We start from the raw sequence: 19,568 nt of genomic DNA on the forward strand, positions 1-19,568 counted from the left end.
CGCTCAAGGCAGGAAGGAGAGGGGAGGGGGCCTAACCTTTGTCCCCCTTTCATCAGGAAAGCAAATGCTTTCTCAAAGTCTTCTGGCAGACTTCCACTTGCATTTCCTTGCCCGTAGTTGTGTCATCTGCTTTACTAACTGCAGAGAAGTTTGGGAAAGCAAGTGCCAGCTCTTCCAGTCTCTGGTAGAAGGAGTAAAGAAGCAGGAGTTGGGAGTGGTTGCTGGGTTAGCCAACAGGAGATATTCACCGAGGTCTAAAGTGGAAGAGATGTGGTCATCATGCTCACTCTCCTTGTTGCAGACGTGGGAACTGAAGCTAAAGCCAGTGACGCGTCTGAGTCCCAGGCACTAAGTTTTGAGGCTGGGGCTGGACCACCTGTTCTTGGTCCCACTCCGTCTCATTACCTCCTTCTACCCCATACACCTTGTAGAGACGTCGTCATGTTTTTTTGCCAGTTTGTTCCAGATAACAATAGGTGGAGACCGTCCATCTAGCCCAGAAGTGAATTAGTGGCCCTTAAGTAGGGATGGGACTTAAATTCCTTGTTCTCTGAATTCCACCTGGCTAAGGTTGCCTCCCTCTGAGCTATCCTTTGGAACCGGCCCCTCTATGTATCTCTGGCATTCATCGGTGTCCGGAAGGTTCCACTATGTACCAGTCAACAATAGGGAAACGACAGCAGCTGCCTCAGCCAACACATTAGGAAAACACATTTTTGAATTTTTGTTCTTGATGGAGAAGGAGCCCAGGGAGGCAGTAGGGCCTCTCTCCGCTGAAGTCACCACCTGGCCGGGTGGAGACTGGACATAGGGCTGTTGTTTTCTCACGCTAGCTCCTTAGCTCGGGGAGAAATTAACTTCCTCGTATTTCTGTGAAGGTTCTTATGTCTTCCTTGCTTTCTCGTTACTTCCTTTAAATAATAATAACAATAGCAATAACAGTATAGCCTTCCTGGGAATTTGGTGTGAGATGCTCGCCCGTGTGCCTGCCCTGTGCCTGGCGTGGCGTTTGTGGCACAGCGGCGGCTTTCCCTCTTTACCCTCTGCTGTCCTTACAGACCTCCTCTGTCCTCCGATTTGTGGTTCGATGACATCCGCCACGACTGGCCCCACCCCAGCTCTAGCAAATGTCAGCCTCTGCCCTGGCTGCCCTTTGGATTGTTAGATCCCCAACCTTATTTTCTCTGGATGGTTTGATTTGTAAGCCCTTTGTTCTGATTTGTCAGCAAAAAAAAATGACAATGACTGGTCCCCAAGCCCCTGTTTCCGCCTCCTTTTATGGAATTCTGGGGCACAGAACTGCCTTTCGCTGCTCACTTTCTCTGGAGCAGAGATTTGTCATTCACAGCCCCTAGGACACTTCAGCTGTCACTTTTCAATTCAGTCCCTATTCATCAGGGGTCCCTGGGCGCGTTTCCCCACCTGCCATCACCAGGTTGAGGCAGGTGGTCGTGGCAGGTCACAGCCGGGCCACCTCATCTTGTCCAGGCCAGATGAATGAACACCCATGCACAGGTAAGGGTGTACAAGGAGGTGGCACAACCCTCCTGCGTCCTGGAATAATCTAGAATATTTCTTTTTAATCTGTAATATAAAAAGCGCGATCCTCTGAATAATCCAATATCCTTTGTTTAAAGTCCTGGATGCTAATCTCCTGCAACTGTGAGTTCTGAAAGGCAGATCCCACATGCTCCTTCTCTTGATGTTTTCGGCACCCAACAGTGCCTCTGGCTGGATTCTAGAATGTTCTCTTACAGATTTCTCACCTTCTGATTCCGTTCTCTCTGGTAATTTAAAGCCATGGTCCTGAGCAATCTCTGCCTGGTCCCCGTATGGCACCTGGATGAGGTTAAAGGACAAGCTGTGCCTGTCCTCTCCTGAAAGCCCTATTTGAAGGCATCTGGGAGAGCGAGCCTCGACCTCCCCCAGAGGCGGTCTGACCTGGTCCCCACGTGAGCTCTAAATAGGTTGCGAGGACCTGTCTGAGGAGTAAGTTCCACTCAATCTTCTCTTGTTCCCAGGTTCCTACGCAGGGGCCGTGGTAGCCATGCCGCTGGCTGGGGTCTTGGTGCAGTACATCGGATGGTCCTCGGTCTTTTATATTTATGGTGAGTGGCTGGACACCATGCGCTCCCACAGGTGACTTCTAGAGATGGCATTTTACTGTATCTCGGGTTGGCCTAAGAGCTCACGATATGAAAATGAAGATCGCTAAGAAGAGTTTATTATTGTACAAGTGCAATACTTGTCTACCCATGATTCATTCAACATTTCTATTGAAGTTGACTTTTTGTAATGAGTAGAACATTATCTTCCTTTAAATGCCAGTTATCAATAACAACAGAAAAAATCCGCAAACTATTTTCTCCTAGCTGAAAATAGCACCATTTGAGAATATTTTAAAAATTGAGAAGTTTAGAGATGGAAGAAAATGAGACCATATCATCAAGCCTTTTGTTTTCTAACTGCAGGTATATTTGGAATTATTTGGTACATGTTTTGGCTGTTGCAGGCCTATGAGTGCCCGGCAGCTCATCCAACCATATCCAATGAGGAGCGGACCTACATAGAGACAAGTATAGGAGAAGGAGTGAACGTAGTCAGTCTGAGTGTAAGTATAAATGGACACATGAAAACTTGCCTCTTTTCTATGTGCATTTTCCCTAGTGATTATTGCATTGGCCTCTTAAGAAAAATAAGATGCCAGTATTCTCATGAAAAATCTCATGATCTTTTTATGCCCTAGAAATTTAATACACCATGGAAAAGATTTTTCACATCGCTGCCGGTTTATGCAATCATTGTGGCAAATTTTTGCAGAAGCTGGACCTTTTATTTGCTGTTAATAAGTCAGCCTGCTTATTTTGAAGAGGTCTTTGGATTTGCAATAAGTAAGGTAAACACAAAGATGCTTCAAATACTCCCGAACTTTAAATCTCTTGATTCCACTGAGTATAGTTTTGCATGATAAAATAATTAAACCGCTGATGGTAATTCATAACAGGTTATAATAGTGACATCTAGCATCTTGGAAATGACACGTTATAAATTCTATACATAGAATATGTACTTATTTATTTGTCCTTAGTAAGGATCAGAGCTGCAAGGAGCTGCTTTTAAAGATTTATGTTCTACCCAATCTTAAAGTGTCTTTGAAGTTAACTCAAGGGCTGCTGATTAGTCAAGGATAAAAAAAATTTGAGGGTGCAGGGTTATTTTTGTCTTCCTATGAACTACTTGGTGAGTAGCAGTAAGAAACTTAATGCTCATTTAGTAGACGACCCCTCTCCCCATGACGGTGGGTATGGAAGTGGCAACCGTGGCTTGGTAATGTTTAGAAAGAGCCTGTCTCTGCATTCCCAAATCTGAATCACAACCATGGTCAGTAGCTGTCTGTGTTTCAGGAAGGATGAATGTAGATGATGAGATATAAACCATCTCAAAAAAGAATGGAGGCTCCTTCCTACAAGGAAAGAACAGCCGCCTGCCAGAGGCTGATGTCTGCTGTCAGGGCTGACTGCGGAGAGCTGGTCCCATCGAGGGAGAGGGGCTGCGGCAGTGAGCCCTCACTCTCGGCCACGTGCTGAGTCAGCGTTCTCCAGAGAAGCAGAACCAACAGGATATGCGTATATGTATACACATTGCATATATATACACGCATATACACACATATATGTATGCATGCATTTATGCATATCCACACACACATTTATGAACAGGTTTGTTTTAAGGTATTGGCTTGCACAGTTATAGGGAGTGGCAAGTCCAAATTCTGTAGGCAGGCTGGAATTTCTAGGAGGAGTGATGTTGAAGTCGTAAGTTCAGAATCCATAGGGGAGGTCAGCAGACTAACTCAGAGAGGAGCAGAAGGTGTTGTTTTGGGTCAGAATGCCTTTCTCTTCTGGAAACCATTGTCTTTTCTTCTTAAGGCCCTCAACTGATTGACAGAGGCCCACCCACTTTAAAGCTAGCTAATTGTAGACGCTCATCACATCTGTGCAAAACCTTCACAGCAACCGTAACTGAGTCAAGTTGACCTTAAAATGATCTATGATGCGTTCTCTGTGCCATGCCCACTGCTGGGTCTGGGGTCTCTGTGATCAACTGAAGCCATCTCTGCACTCCAAGAGCTTCCAATCTGCTGGAGAAGACACTGAAACTCACGAACTAAGTCATTCGTTCTTTCATTCCGTATTCATTTATTACAAAATTCAGGCCTACGTTATTCAGATGACTGAATGTGGTGATGGCGGGTGGCAGGGGCCAGGATGAGTACATTTCTCAGGAAGACCTAAAAGGGGTTTATTGTTTCTTTTCATTGCAGGTGGGTCTCCTGTCCGCGGTCCCACACATGGTCATGACAATCGTTGTGCCGATTGGAGGACAACTGGCTGATTATTTAAGAAGCAGGAAAATTCTGACCACAACTGCTGTCAGAAAAATCATGAACTGTGGAGGTACTGTGGATTTCATAGGTGGAAGCAGCTTTTGTAGAGTAAGAGAAAACTGTACTGCAGAGCACCTTTGGAAGTTACGTCTAATCATGTGAAGGGAGCTTGAAAGTGCCTAAGACCACCCCAGCAGGGGGCTGTGTGTGGTCCATCTGACACTGGCCAGGTGGTCTCCCAGCCTGTGCTTGTGCAGCCTGTGACGCCTTAGCTGATGACTGATGTCACCTGAGACAACTTAGTTAAATCCCCAGGCACCCACCCCACAGGAATGCTTCTTACGTCCACTCTTAAGCCAAAGCAGCATGGATTCCAGCTACATAGCTGTTCATTGTTCATCCTCTCCTCCCTTCCTTCCACATTTACTGTGTGCTTAGGTAGCTCATTCCCTTATCTCCTTCGTCCCTTTCTACATATTTGCTAAGAAAACTAAGAAAGTGTTTTCTCTGAATAGTCGTCTTTCCTCCCAACAAATGCCTGCGCCCGGGTTTACATACACACCATCTTCTGTCCTGCTTGGGTTATTTCCTGGTTTGTGCTCTGATTTTGCAAAGACAGAGGGGAAACTGGGCGATTCCCCAACAGAAGTTGGTGAAAGTGACCATGAACCCCTGTGATTTCATGACTGTTTACCTCTTTCTAAAACCCCTCCGCTTTCTTATCTTTGTTTTGTTTTTAAAATTGGCATTTATTGATTTATTGATTGCTTTCTCTGCCAAACACTAAGCTAAGTCCTTTGCTTAGATTATCTTATTTAATCCTCATATCTGTCCTATGGAGAAGGTGTTATTATTGTACCCAGTTTACAATGAAGAAGCAGGTAAAATAAAGGGACTTGCTCACTGTCAGATCCTAGGGTGGTCCCAGGTCTGGCTGAGCCCATCGCCAGTGCTCTTAGTCACTCTTGGTCACCCCCTGTCCGGGGGCCAGGAGTCAGGTGGGACAGGTCGGGGGACAGGATAGCCTCATCCATGGCCAAGGGGCCACAACTGGGAATTAAATTGAAGAGGAAGGGGTAGGCATGCTCTGACTCAGCATGCTTGGTCGGCCCATCGAGAAGTGAAGACTCAGGACTCAGCCTGATGTGTCCCATAACTTCTAGTAAATAAAGTCTGACCGGGCGGATTGGGAGCCATCTGTCAGCATCTGGTCTCATAGTGGCTCGCTGCTGGTGCCAGATGTTTGGACCTGCTTTGGGCTTGGACTTTTGTTTTGGAGCATCGGATTCCTGACCCTCCCCGGGGAATAGTGAAAGGCAAGATAATGCTCCCCCCCAAAGGTGTCCAGATCCTAATGACCTGAATGTTACCTTACATGGCAAAGGAGACTTTGCAGCTGTGATTAAGACTCCTGAGACGGAGAGCTTGTCTTGGATGATCTGATAGGCCCCATTAATCACAAGGCTCCTTATGAGAGGGAGACGTAGGGTCAGAGTCAGCAAAGGAGAAGCGACAGCGAAAGCAGAGCTCAGAGTGGGGTGGCCACAAGCTGGGAAAGGCAAGGAACGGATTCTCTTCTAGCACTTCCAGAAGGAACGCAGTCGTGCTGGCATCTTGATTTTGGCCTCTAAGACCCTTCCTGACCTCCAGGAAGGTGTGACAGGAAGCATGCATCGTTTTCAGCCACAGAGTGAGTGGTAATTTGTTGCAGCTGCAACTGGAAACTAGTAGAGCAGCTCACATTCCACTCTTCTAATGATCGAATTGTGTTCCCGCTGAGAGGACCTCCACATCAGGCCCTGGACGTAGCTTCTTCTGTCTCTGACTTTGCTTATACCCTTTCCCTTAACTGTGAGTTCTGCTCGCCTTCACCTCTCACACAGCCATCTCCACAATTCCTTCCACCTTCAGCTCAAGTCTCTCCTCTTGTGTTTTGTTAATGCCACACCAGCTCCAGTATTGTCAATATCCCTTGGCTGGTGATTCACCATGTGCTTCTAGGATTGCACGTGGCCTGCTTAAGAAGGGAAGGCAGGAAGGTCTGAACGGTGGAGCCTGGCAGACGAGGTCGAGGGTGGCAGGAAGTGAGAGCAGACTGCTCAGCTGGGGTCAGATGGGGTCAGATGTCCTTGCAGGACATGCACAGAGCTGGGTTTTAACTGAAGTGCATGGACGCAAATGGCAGGTTTAAAACAGGGAAGGAACATGATCTGACTAATGTCTCCAAGTCTGGAAAATGAAATATAAGACATAAGAATGAAAGCAGGGAGATGGGGCCTATTTCAGTCATCCTGGCAAGAGAAGAGGGTGGCTTGAGCTAAATATAGTGGTGGCAATGGAAGTGGATACAGGTGGGTGAATTTTTAAATTCTTTGAGTCTTAATTTCCTCATTTAAAAAATCTGGTTGAGAACATTTACCTTGGATGTCTATTATAAGGAATAAAAAGACGATGTAGAAATGCACCCAGCATGGTGTCCAACCTATGGAAGATTCTCAGCAAACATTAGTGCCTTTTCCTTTTCCTCTGTTTAAGGCACTGACTAAATAGAAGTTTTCCAGTGGAGGCAGCTGCTAAATATGTGCCATTCAGTCATATGTCCACTGGCCAAACATATGCATCCTCTAAACCCAGAACTTGAAAGAAGTTTTGGATTAAACCCAACCTGCACAACCTCCTCTAAACTTTTGACGACTCTGAAATATGTGATGGGAATGTCTTGCGAATATTTAATTCTGCCCCAGTCACCCCTGCTGTTTTCTCCATAATTGCCAGCAATGGTGTTGGTGATAACTCAGATAAGTGCTAAGAAAGTATCTGTTGAAAATAAAATTTATTTTTTTCTTGCAAAACTAGAATGCATATATGGGATTTCGCCAGCCCTTCTCCCATCTTCTTTTAATGACTCTTCATGTGTCTTCATGTCGTTTTGATATAGCAGGACTAGAGAGTTCTACTTGGAATTTTTTTTAAAAAAGAAAGCTTATGGTGTTTCCCTTTGCATGCTTAAATACAGCCATACTAGATTAGAGGTAAATATATCTATCATTAAATAATCAAGACTGATTTACATATAATAAGGCACTTCTCTATGATCTTAGAATTTTGATTGGTCTCCTATTTCTTAAAAGAAAATATAGAGGATATTTCTCACCCAGGAAGGGGTCATACATATCTCAGAGTCCATCACCTCCTGCTTTTCTTTCTCTAGGTAAGGGATATGTGCTGATATAATCATTTAACACAAACAGAGCCCCTTAAGACATATTTTCTGTTCTAGTTCATGATGAATCCAAATTTCCAAGATTCCCCAAGAATCTTGAATTAAGATCCTTGAATTCTTGTACTACCTTCTACAGGTCATGTAAAGTGTGACTAAGAGTAAAAGGAAATTGACTCTGGCTGAATTGGTTGTCTGAGCGCACATCGGATTGTGTTAGTGTGAAATGAAAACGTTTTCACGCCGTTAGGACCTGACTCTGGTTCTCCCATCAGATCACACCAGCTCACCTTAAGGGATCTGTTGATTATGCTGAGCTTCAGATTTTATCCTTATACTCCTAAATTTACGGTTCTAGCTCTAGCATTTTAACTGTAGATAAAGACCATTTAGATCCTTAAATATTTTTGTCTTCCTTTGGAAATCTATTAAATATTTGTCGAAGATTTTTTTTTCCCTTACAGATGAAATGAAGCTTCCTTTGGAAGCTTTATTCTTTTCTATTTTTTTACAAATTATTTATTTATTTATGATTCCTTTCAACCTTGTCATATAAATACAAATTTTGACAATTACATAGTTGATACTTTTTTTTAGCTTTCTTGCAGTCACATATAATAGCTAATATATACATATATATAACTCAGTATTTCCCATTTCAACCACATTAATTGTACAATTCAGTGGTCATGCTGTGCTCCATCACCGGATCCATTTCCCTAGCCTCTCATCACCTCTTATGTACAGAGACTCTGTACATAAGAAGCACGAACTCCCGCCTCCCTTTTTCCTCCAGCCCCTGGTAACTTGCAATATAGTACCATGAATTTGTTTATTCTAGACACTTCATATAAGGAAGATCATATGATATTTGTCTTTTTGTATTTGGCCTATTTCACTCAATGTAATGTCTTCCAGATTCTTACGTGGTGTAGCACATATCAGAGCTTGATTCCTTTTCATGGTGGAACAGCGTTCCATTGTGGGTACATGTCACATTTTGTCTATCCATCCATCAGCTGATGGACACTTGGCTCTCATCTTTTGGCTTCTGTGAATAATGCTGCTGTGAACATTGCTGTAAAATATCTGTCTGAGTTCCTGATTTCAGTTTTTTGGTGTAGACCAAGACATGGGATTTCCAAATCGTGATAATTCTATGTTCAATTTTCTGAGAAACTGTCAAACAGGTTTCCACAGAGGCTGCACCGTCTTGCAGTCCCACAGGCGATGTATAAACATCACAGTTCCTCCACATCTGTAGGTTTAATTTTTTGCACATGACTTCCTCTGGGAATGGCATAAATTCAGCTTCTGATCATGGTGGGATGGCAGTCTGAACAAATGCCTTTGTCTCATGGCTGAGATTTCAGTTGGAGGAAATGAGCTTTCCAGTACAATCTTGGTTGAGAATGCTAAAAAACAACAATAACAACAAAACGTTTCATCTACTTACCTTTTTAATTTAGGATAGACCACTTTTAAAACACATCTAATTAATATGTAAGACACTAGCAAGTTTTCCCTATGTAAGTGAAAATATTGAAACAAAATTTTAACAAGTAGCATGAGAAAAAGCCCATGGCTTTGAAAGCACTGCCGCTTCCACAATTTCACTCAAGCCTGATGGTGACCATGTAAAACAATTTTTAATGCCTGTCTGTCTCTGTGTTAGTTTTGAGGTTGTGGGCGTAGCAGGTAGAGTAATTTAACCTGCGTCTCACCATGAGTGCTTTAGTGAGTATTTCAACCTAATTATCTTGACTCTGGGTCTGATTTTCTCCTTTCTTTAGTGCATTAAGCGTTATCCATCGAGTGTCTGCTGCATGCTAGCCAGGGCCCGTACTGCTTACACAGGACTGTCCCGGGATAATGTCCCAGCTCTGTTGGGGGCAGACGTACAGATGAGAAGTTGCCAAGCAATGCTGCAGAGCACTCGAAAGTAAACAGTACGGAAAAGGAGCTGCCAGCTTCACCCATGGGCCTTGGCGGAAGGTCCTGGAGGAAAGAAGATTTGAAACAGACTTTAAAGGAGAGTGAGGTTTCTCCAGAAAAAGAGAAAGTACTGGAAGGAGAGTATCCCAGGGGAAAATCCAGCTGGGAAAAATACATACAGGAATGAAACAGTGCTGTGGGATTAGGAAGTAGACCCGTGGGACTGAGCCAGCGAGGGCTGGGCTGTGTCAGGGAGGTGAGCGTGCGGCAGGAGGAAAGGAGGGGACACTTACTGTGTAACCTGGAAAAGCAGGAGACACTTCCTGTGCAACACTATACTGACGACCTGGAACCCTGTAGGAAGGTTAAGCGAAAGAGCTATTGATCAGATTTGTGGTTTAGAAAGAGGAGGGTGGAGGAGGGGGAGAGGGGGAGAGGCAGGCAGACCGGGAAAGGGGCCGTTGTCACTGCCCAGGTGAGAGGCGATGGGGTCGGAGCTGAGGCCAAGGTAGAGGGGTTCCCAGGGACTGCTGAGGCCCTCGTCAGGATGCCGGGGAGAGGGAGGAGGCCGAGAGGGCCCTGGACTTCGGCGGATTGAGCTTCTGAAAGAGAGTTTTACCTTATAGTTTACAGCGGTGAGACACTGCTTTTTGTTTCAGATACCCACCTACAGCTTTCTAATCACTTGTGGCATTTGAATGCGTACGTGTATCATCATTTCATTTGGATGAGAAAGGCCGTCGCGTATGTGGTCAGAGGGGAGTTGTTGACAGCACATGGTGGGGCATTTAGGAGTGGCAGGGCTGACCACCTCCATAGGCCCCCCTCGTCCAGGAGCGGTCACTGGGCCCTGGTGGGACAAGCAGGTGTCCAGTGGCATCAGGGTAATGTTAGAAGGTTCTCAGAGGCCCCGGTCACATTATCACGCTCAGGTAGTCGTGAGATCGTAAGCCCTATGTCAGAATTTATTGCTCTCGAATGAATGTGGCCGTATGAAGAAATAGCCTTATTCGGTACGCGAGGCTGCCGTGGTGACGTCTCCTGTGGCTTCCCTTGCAGGTTTCGGCATGGAAGCCACCTTGCTCCTCGTGGTCGGCTTTTCCCACACCAGAGGGGTGGCCATCTCCTTTCTCGTCCTTGCTGTGGGATTTAGTGGCTTTGCTATTTCAGGTAAAATGTCCCTTGTGTTTCCACATCTTGTCTATGCACGCCGCAGGTCTGGGGAGGAGGGTAGGGCAGGGAAAGGCATTTCGGAGGCCGTGCAGGACCAAGGGGGAGGGAATTTCACCTGCTGGGGCTGACTTTGTAAACTTCATCCAGGGATGGGGCTTAGGGACCTGACCAGGCCACGACTGTCCTTGTTTTCTCCGTCCTGGGACAGGAGCAGAGTAGGCAGTGCCCAGGGGCTTCGAGCAAAAGACCCGAGTGTGTCCCGGTGGGGCGGCTTCTCAGTACCCCAGCACCAGGCCCTACCCGTGGAGGCCGCAGGTTCTGTCCTCACCTCTGCTGACATGTAGCTCCAAAGCCAATGCCACAGGTGTCTGACGTACACTCACGGGGTCAGAAGTTTAGGAGTGGAAAACGTCCCTAGATTTTGCCTGTCCTGTTGTCTTCATTTCCAAACGAAAGTCCAGCAACGGGAAGTGACTTGCTGAGCAAGGTAGGCAGGTAATAGTGAGAGTGAGAGTGAGAGAGTGCAAGTGAGAGTGAGAGATAGTCATAGAGTGATTGAGATAGAGTGAGAGTGAGAATAAGAGTGTTAGAGTGAGAGTGGGACTGAGAGTGAGAGAGTAAGAGTGAGAGTGATACAGGGAGAGTGATGGTGAGAGTGACACTGGTAGTGACACCGGGGGAGTGATGGTGAGAGTGACACTGGTAGTGACACCGGGGGAGTGATGGTGAGAGTGACACTGGTAGTGACACCGGGGGAGTGATGGTGAGAGTGACACTGGTAGTGACACCGGGGGAGTGATGGTGAGAGTGACACTGGTAGTGACACCGGGGGAGTGATGGTGAGAGTGACACTGGTAGTGACACCGGGGGAGTGATGGTGAGAGTGACACTGGTAGTGACACCGGGGGAGTGATGGTGAGAGTGACACTGGTAGTGACACCGGGGGAGTGATGGTGAGAGTGACACTGGTAGTGACACCGGGGGAGTGATGGTGAGAGTGACACTGGTAGTGACACCGGGGGAGTGATGGTGAGAGTGACACTGGTAGTGACACCGGGGGAGTGATGGTGAGAGTGACACTGGTAGTGACACCGGGGGAGTGATGGTGAGAGTGACACTGGTAGTGACACCGGGGGAGTGATGGTGAGAGTGACACTGGTAGTGACACCGGGAGAGTGATGGTGAGAGCAGAAGTGATGGTGATAATAATAATAACAATAAATGACAAGAGCTAATGTTTGTCCAGCCTGGGCTGTGCATCAGCTCCTGTTAAGCACCCTCTCTGTGTGCTAACCCCTGTCACTCTCACAGTCCCTCAGGAAGTGCTGGTGCTCTTAGCATACACGAGTAGAAACCAGCATACTGTGTGTGAGGCCAGAGAGCAGCCATTAAGTCTTAGAGACTCAGAAGCACCCTCTGTAAAACCTGCTGAAAACATAAAATTCATTTGTCTTTCTACCTTTAAAAACTACTGCAATGATAACAGTGGTCAGGCACGGAATGCTTTACCTGCGCTGCGTCTTCCCTACAACATCATGCATCAAGTAGTCAGACCACTGGTTTAACTCCTGAGGAACCTAATGCTCAGAGCACTTGAATGATTTCCTAACGTCACCCATGGGGGCAAAGCAGGGACTGAAGCAGCTTCCTGGCTCAAGGCTTTGCTCTTTCCAGTCCTCCAGCTGCCTTCCAGACCGGCAGAGGGATGGAGTCCCACAGCAAAGAACAGGGAACCTCTGGTCTCAGCTGTCCTGAAATAGGGGCTTCGTCTTTCAAAATGGACAGAGCTGATGCGGAGTGAAGTGGGAAAGACGCCTGCTCTGAAAGGCGCTTGCACCTAACGGCCTGGGTGGGAGGTACCGAGACCTGGATTCCGGCCCCTCTTTACTACTTGCTTATTTCTTAAGCCTCAGTTTCTTCATCTGAAATTGGAGAGATGCACCGCAAGTCTGTGGGGCTTTAGGGAGAAGGAAGTGAGAGCCTTCGTGCATCCTCTGTCACTTGGCCCCGGCCGGGCTGTGGGTGACACTGACGACATCTCCGTCAGCAAAGCTCAGGTTCGTCCCGCACGGGGTTTACGTCTCGTGGCGATGGATCACTCCAAGCGCTTAGCACACTATCAGATGCATAACAAAATCAATGAGTATTTGCTGTGATTAGTTTATTATTACTCACTCTAGTTCAGTGCTTTTTCAAACCTGGAAGTGCTACAAATCACCCTAGGAAAATCTTGTGGAAATACACATTCTGATGCAGCAAGTCCGGAGTAGGGACAAACTGTGGATTCTGCTTCCCCAGCAAGCTCGGTGAGCCCCGCAGCGCTGACTCACCTCTGAGTAGCAAGGATAGAGCAATCCCAACTTGTCTCCAGTTCCTCAGCAGCTTCTTCTCTTGATAACTCTGTGATGCAACAGACGTTCATATCCTGTCCCCAGAGATATTGAAATATTCTGGTTCACAGCTGCTTCCTTTCCCCCAATTGCCGGTTAGATCACTGAAAGATCAGAAGGAGAGGCGCCGACAGGTTCACACCGCAGCAGCTGCCATTTATTTGGCACTCACTCCGTGCTATAAAAGCCACTTTCCAAGCTCGCCCTCATTAACCCCCAGCTCGAGAGGAAGCTGAGGCACGGAGAGATGACTTTAAATTGCCCTGGTCACACAGTGAGTGGCTGGGATTGGAATGGACGCCTGTGTGACCCAGCAGTGACACTAACGGAGATACTGGTGGCCACGGGGGCAATAGTTCCTCAGGATTCGCTGCCTGGTATTTTATGACAGGCAAGTGGGGGGTGCCCAGGAAGACTGCCAGGCACAATTTAGGAGTTAATTATGTCCAAGACAGGCGAGGTGATTCTTGCCAGAAGGCAAAGTGAGAAAGACAAGAGGGATGCCTGTTTGGGGAGATGCCCTGTGAGGAGTGGGCAGACCTTCCCAACTTGTGGGTAATTTTTCTGGGTTTTTTTGTTTAATGCAAAAATCTCTCAACATCTCAGTTCGTCAAAGACTTTCCTACCTGCCTCCCCACACCCAATGCCAGGATTATGCAGCTAGAACCTCAAAGGTTTTTCTCAGCGCATCTCCATCTGAAGCACAGGCCCGGGCTTAGTATCAGAGCCTAATACTTGACAGTCATGTTAATTGGTTTTTATCTTTGGATTCTTTTCTAATAAAGTGTTTATTATATTCAAATAAGCAATAAGATTAATTAATCTTGCAGCTGTTTTATATTCTGATTGCCTGGCCCTTGAATCGGAAAAGAAGGTATGCTGATAACAAAAAAAGATTTTCTCAAAGAACTCACCTGCCCCGAGTGGAGGTAGCAAAAACAACCAGCCAACATTCCAGGTTAAAAAAAGAATATGTTAATCCAATATTCAGGTTTTTTGTCTGGACTAGAGAATTAAAGAGCAGAGCAAAACAAAAACATGAATCAATAAAACCTCCCAGCCCCTGTTGTAATTTAAAGGGCTCACATTGGTAATGAGTAAAGCAGACATGTACTGAACACCTCCTATGTGCCAGAAACTTGGCCAGTTCAGGGAAGATGGTGGCACCCAAGGTGGAAAAGAAGCCTTCCTTCCCTGGAAAGGGCATAGCTCTTGGTTTCACCTCTGTGCCCCCTGTAATTAACACATTATTTAGCTTGATTCCTACCACAATTTTATAAAAGTGAGTATCTCCAGTTTACAGATGAAGAGGCTGAGATGCAAAAAAGTTTAAATGCCTTGTTCAGGTTTGCATCTCAGTGAAGCTGCCAGGGCTGCCAGCTGTCCCACCCTATGGGGCACTCCTGGGCACTATTGGCAAAGGAGGCTTCCAGCGCCTTGAGTCTCTTCTTCCATAGCCTGCCCTTGCCTGTCGTCCCTTCTGCCTCTTCCTTCCACTCTTTCTTCCCTACCATAAACATGTTGACAGGGAGGTGTTGGTGATGCATTATTTCACCACTCCCAGCAGCATTTTCTTTTAACACAGGAAGACATCAAAGAGGGAAAGATGCTAAGAGCAGAGTGTGGGAGTGGCTGTGGTTAGGATAGCTTAGGGATTCATCAAGGGCTTTACTTACCTCTTCCCTGAATCTCATATCACAGCATCTTTAGGGGGTAGGTGGCAATATTAGCCCCATATTATAGACTGGGAAACAAAGCCCTACAAATGCCTCAAATCATGCAAATAAGATTCGGATCCAGATTTACAGGCTCCAAATCAAGTTTGCATGTGAACGTGTTTTGTAAATTTCAGAAGGGTCTGCCAATGTTCGTGCAAATGTCTATTACCAAAAAAAACAGGGCACTAACACTCTTTTCCATGGTGCCATGTGGCCACTAAGGCTCTGTTGGGTTTTTTGGAATGAGTCTAGGACGGGGAGGCCCTTATGAGGCAGGGTTTTGTTCTAATCATACTGTGTGTGATTGTGTGTGTGTTCACTCTGGATAAATCTTGTCCAGGCTGCAGAGCCCTCCACCCCTGCCCCAAACAACGCATTTGCGGTCCTGAATCTGGAAGGCACAGGCGCCACCACCCTCCTGGACAGCCACGCTGCTCAGCCACCGGGCATTTTCTTGCTGTTTGTCCAGACATAGGCTGACAATCCTTACCCCGGCCCCTAGGCAGGGCTGTCCACGGAGTCATATTCTGGAGGAAACCAAACAGATGGATGGGAGTTGGGGAGCTGAACATTCTCCATAGTGAATCTGGGAATCTGATTTTGACTCTGAGTTTGGGGTTTTGGCTTCTCTAGGTTTTAATGTCAACCACCTGGACATTGCCCCCCGCTACGCCAGCATTCTCATGGGGATCTCCAATGGAGTGGGCACCCTCTCTGGAATGGTCTGTCCACTCATCGTGGGTGCAATGACCAAGCACAAGGTAAAGGTCTCCCCTGGGGCTGGGGGCTACAGCTTGCAACCTCAAGGACCCACCTCAGCCACGGGTGAATAGGTGGAGTGTGTCCTTGCCCCTGGAGGAGTCGTTCCATCTCTTCTTTCTTTTTCCTTTTCTTTCTTTCTATTTTTAAAATTATTGTTAAATGATTGATGGCAGTTTGACTTGACAGTTTCCTCAACTGAAAATTAAAAGTGAGGGGAGGAGCAAAGGCGTATTGACCGTTGAGAGGCACAACTGAAGGAATTAACTCAGTAGAAGTGAATTACCCAAGGCCATCCCCAGCTCGTTGCGTAGCCTGTTACAGCTTAAACATGTTCGTACTCTTCAACTTCCTTGTTGTGGAGAAAATAAAGTGACCCTTCCTCAGGAGCTCCATCCGATCAGTACTGAGCCTCTGTGTATCTAAACAAGGGTGGGTCGTAGAGGAGAATCCCATGATCCAGAAGCAATTTAGCTGCTGGCCACCCACTTCCCTTATCTCTGATTTAGAAAAGGTTTTAGGACTTTCTGCAAATAAGAATTTGGATTTTCTTATTTGGATTGCCTCCTGTGGACTTCAGAAAATCTTTCAGAAAAGGAAGGTGGGATTTGGGGATTTGATAGGCAGAAATCCATGTTCCCCCTTTCTATTTACAAGTCAATAATAATGTTAACATGACTATTAAATCCCCTAACCTCAAAAGCCAAATTTCAATTATTTTTTTATTTTCCATATTTTACACAGAAAATCTGTTTGATACAAGGCATTAACAGAAAAGGATGAGCATTTTAGGGCATCAAATATTGTTATGCATCCAAAGGCAAGCAAGGAGGCCTTTGATCTTTAAAATGGTGGGTTCCTGCAGCAAATTTAACTTAATGTACTATGTGAGAGGCAGTCCCGTTTGTATATATAGGACATCTAGGGATGGCGATGCACGTATCTTTACATGGTGTTTTATCTTTTTTAATTAAAAAATGCACATTTATTGGAGTCTTCCAACTTTCCATTAAAAAAAATTTTTTTTAATTTAGAAAAAACTTAAAAAGTGCCCGAATTCCGTTTGACCCTTTTATGGACCCTGGATTCTGCTTCTGGCAGAGAGCAGAGCTCTGCCTTTGAGAAGGGCATGGGCTTTTGTTCAGTAGAGGCGTCTGGACAACCTCTGTTTTTGGTTAAACCTTTAATGAGTGCTTTATTCCCTTGTGTAGACCCGTGAGGAATGGCAGAATGTCTTCCTCATAGCTGCCCTGGTGCACTACAGTGGCGTGATCTTCTACGGGGTCTTTGCTTCTGGGGAGAAGCAGGAGTGGGCTGACCCTGAGACTCTCTCCGAGGAGAAGTGTGGAATCCTTGACCAGGATGAATTAGCCGAGGAGACAGAACTCAACCATGAGCATTTTGCAAGTCCCCAAAAGAAGACGTCTTATGGGGCCACCAGCCAGAACTATGAAGTTCGGAAGGACTGCAGAGGGCAGAGAGGAGCCACCCTCAGTGAGGAAGAGCCAGCCTCCCATCAGAGAGAAGGGGGAAGCTTTCCAGATCCATCCTAGGGTCTGAGGCACCTCCCTCGTCATCTCCTCACTGTAGATCCAGAAAGTATCCGTATCTATTGCCCGCCTCTTGGCTGGGCTTGCCAGAGAGCCAGATATGGGGACACTGGAGGGAGCTAAGGGAGGGGAGGAGATTTAATCAGCAACAAAGAAAAGAGAAATATTATCTTGCAGTGACACTTATGGTATAGCACTTGATCTCCATTGATGTAATAGGGATATATGTTCTGATTTTTTTTTTGGATTGGCAGTTGGTCATTTTCTCAAAGAACTGAACTCATTCAAAAAGAAATGACTATAAAAGTAGGGGAGACAGTATCATGTTGTCCAAAGGAGCATTGAAGGGAAGGGGTATTAGGCCCGGAGGAGAGTGAGCTCAGTTACCATCATTATCTTTGAAGGAGCTGTGTATTGTAGGGTTCCCTGTTCCAAATAAAAGCTGCTGCTCATGGAAGCCCTGTGTTGGGCCAGGTGCTTTATAAACATCCTCATTTAATCTCTGTACACCTGAAAGATACTTTTCTTATCCCCATTTTACAAATGGAAGCAACAAGAGGTAAACTTGCCCAAGGTCATCCCGTTAGAGGCGGTGCTGGCTTTGGGGGTCCCCCCAACTAGTTGGCAGTTTGGGGGAAGATTTCAGATCAGTGTAGCAAGAACTTTCTAGTAATGAAAACTGTCTGAAAGTGGAAGGGGTTGTCTTATGGGTAAGGCCCCCTTTTGGTAGGGACGGTGATGGGAAGACTTGTGGCTTGATATTGCAGAGAAGATTCAGATATTGTGTGAGGGTTGGATTCAAAGACCCTTAGAGTCCTGTATGATCCAAGGAGTCTAATGTTTCTGTGAATTCACAGCTTTTTAAGATCATGAGAGTCACAGATTATATAAGAGATTCAAATGGGTTCTTTAGGAAAGTAGATTGCTATTTAGCTTAACCAAATTTCCAGGAATCTGATGGTCAGAATGGGCTGGATTAAGTAAAAAAGTGCATGGCTCTTCAATTTCAACTTTTCATAATACCAAGAATGTTTCAAATAATGTCCCAAATTATTTATAAATTTTAAAACATTTAATAACTGAAAAAGTAAGTTCATGAGTTGTATTAGGGAAAATTTTTCCTGAAAGAGTTTTCTGTTAAAAAATATGTCTGTAGTCTTTTTTACTGGTGACTATATTAGGAAATATGGTCAAATTTTACAAAATTACAACTGAAGTATTCCTAGTAACTCTATTGGGAATAATATGTAGGGAAACCACAATAATATAGCAGTATTTATACAGGTAACTGCTGCTAGAGTGAAGACATCTGGACAACTGGACCTATAGTGCTGGAAAATTCATCTTTGACTGCATAAGGCAATAACATGGATACTCTCTAGATAGATTTAAAAATTTAATGTTGGTATGTAAAGAGTTAAGAAAATAAAATGATTTTCCTGTTCATTGTTTTTGAAAATTTATTTCTACTTTCGGAAGAAAAATACAGTATCATGGACAAAAAATTATGTTTGCTTGTAGTTTACTATTGTAAAGCGTTTTTTTCTAACAACTCTCATATATATTTCTGGTCCCTGGTTGTACCAAACGAGTTATAGTGTATTTTTAAAAGAGAATAATTTTGAGAAAAATTGTCTGGCTCTCCAATAAATATTATTCTTTATAGCGCTGGTATGTAATTTATGTTATCAGCATCTCTATTTTTAATGAGTTGAATCCATGTAAGTTCCTTAGAATAGTTCGTTCCTGGCATGTAAAAAATGCTCAATAAATATTAGCTATCATCATCGCTGTTATTCAAACTTTTAGGGGAACTTTTCAGTTGAAAAGAAAGCATGCTATATCATTTTCGTCCATTAGTCACAGAGTTTATTGTGAAAATTGTGCTGTTTTCTAAGTAAAAATATTAGAAATTTATGATAGTTGGTGTTTTATTTTTAATAAGGTGTTAATAATGTCAAATAACTATTTTAAAGAACCTCACAATAACCCTTAAGGTAATATTGTAGACTGTGAAATGAAGTTGTATTTATTCTATGTCATTTATCATCGGTGTTGTATGCAGAAATTCCACATTTTGATACATCGAAGTATTTAGGGTACCCATAACTTTTCCTCATAGTATTAAAAAAAAAATGGAATCCTCAATCATGGCATTAAAAGCTAGAAAATACTTCATTCTGTTGTCATGTGTTTTACTCTGTGAGGGTTTTGTTGGGCAGATAATTACATGTGAACACCAGGCAGATAAAGTTTGCAAGTCAGTGTACATTTTGCTACAAATGTCCATTTGCAGAGCAAGTGTTTGAGGTAAACGATAGATTCTAGCAGGAAGGGAAGCCCTGAGCGTTCTGGATTCTTGAGACAATAAAGTTGGGCTGGTCCCTTCCAAAGAATGAAAGTTTTGGAGACTTCTCAATATGACAAGAAAAATAA

General features: G+C 44.9%; 1 protein-coding gene across 1 annotated transcript in view; it reads left to right on the forward strand.

The window, feature by feature from the left end:
• SLC17A8 (solute carrier family 17 member 8) overlaps positions 1–19,225 on the forward strand; it is a 59,201-nt gene extending 39,976 nt beyond the window's left edge. Inside the window, exons 6-12 of the mRNA XM_077168163.1 lie at positions 2,022–2,108; positions 2,472–2,611; positions 2,747–2,896; positions 4,325–4,457; positions 10,602–10,712; positions 15,457–15,584; positions 16,794–19,225. Coding sequence (XP_077024278.1) covers positions 2,022–2,108; positions 2,472–2,611; positions 2,747–2,896; positions 4,325–4,457; positions 10,602–10,712; positions 15,457–15,584; positions 16,794–17,135 — 1,091 coding nt within the window. The 3' untranslated portion in view covers positions 17,136–19,225. The remainder of the gene's footprint in view (positions 1–2,021; positions 2,109–2,471; positions 2,612–2,746; positions 2,897–4,324; positions 4,458–10,601; positions 10,713–15,456; positions 15,585–16,793) is intronic.
• Positions 19,226–19,568: the final 343 nt, after the last annotated feature.

The sequence above is a fragment of the Tamandua tetradactyla genome, chromosome 7 (genome assembly GCF_023851605.1).
Source record: "Tamandua tetradactyla isolate mTamTet1 chromosome 7, mTamTet1.pri, whole genome shotgun sequence".
Taxonomy (NCBI): Eukaryota; Metazoa; Chordata; class Mammalia; order Pilosa; family Myrmecophagidae; genus Tamandua; species Tamandua tetradactyla.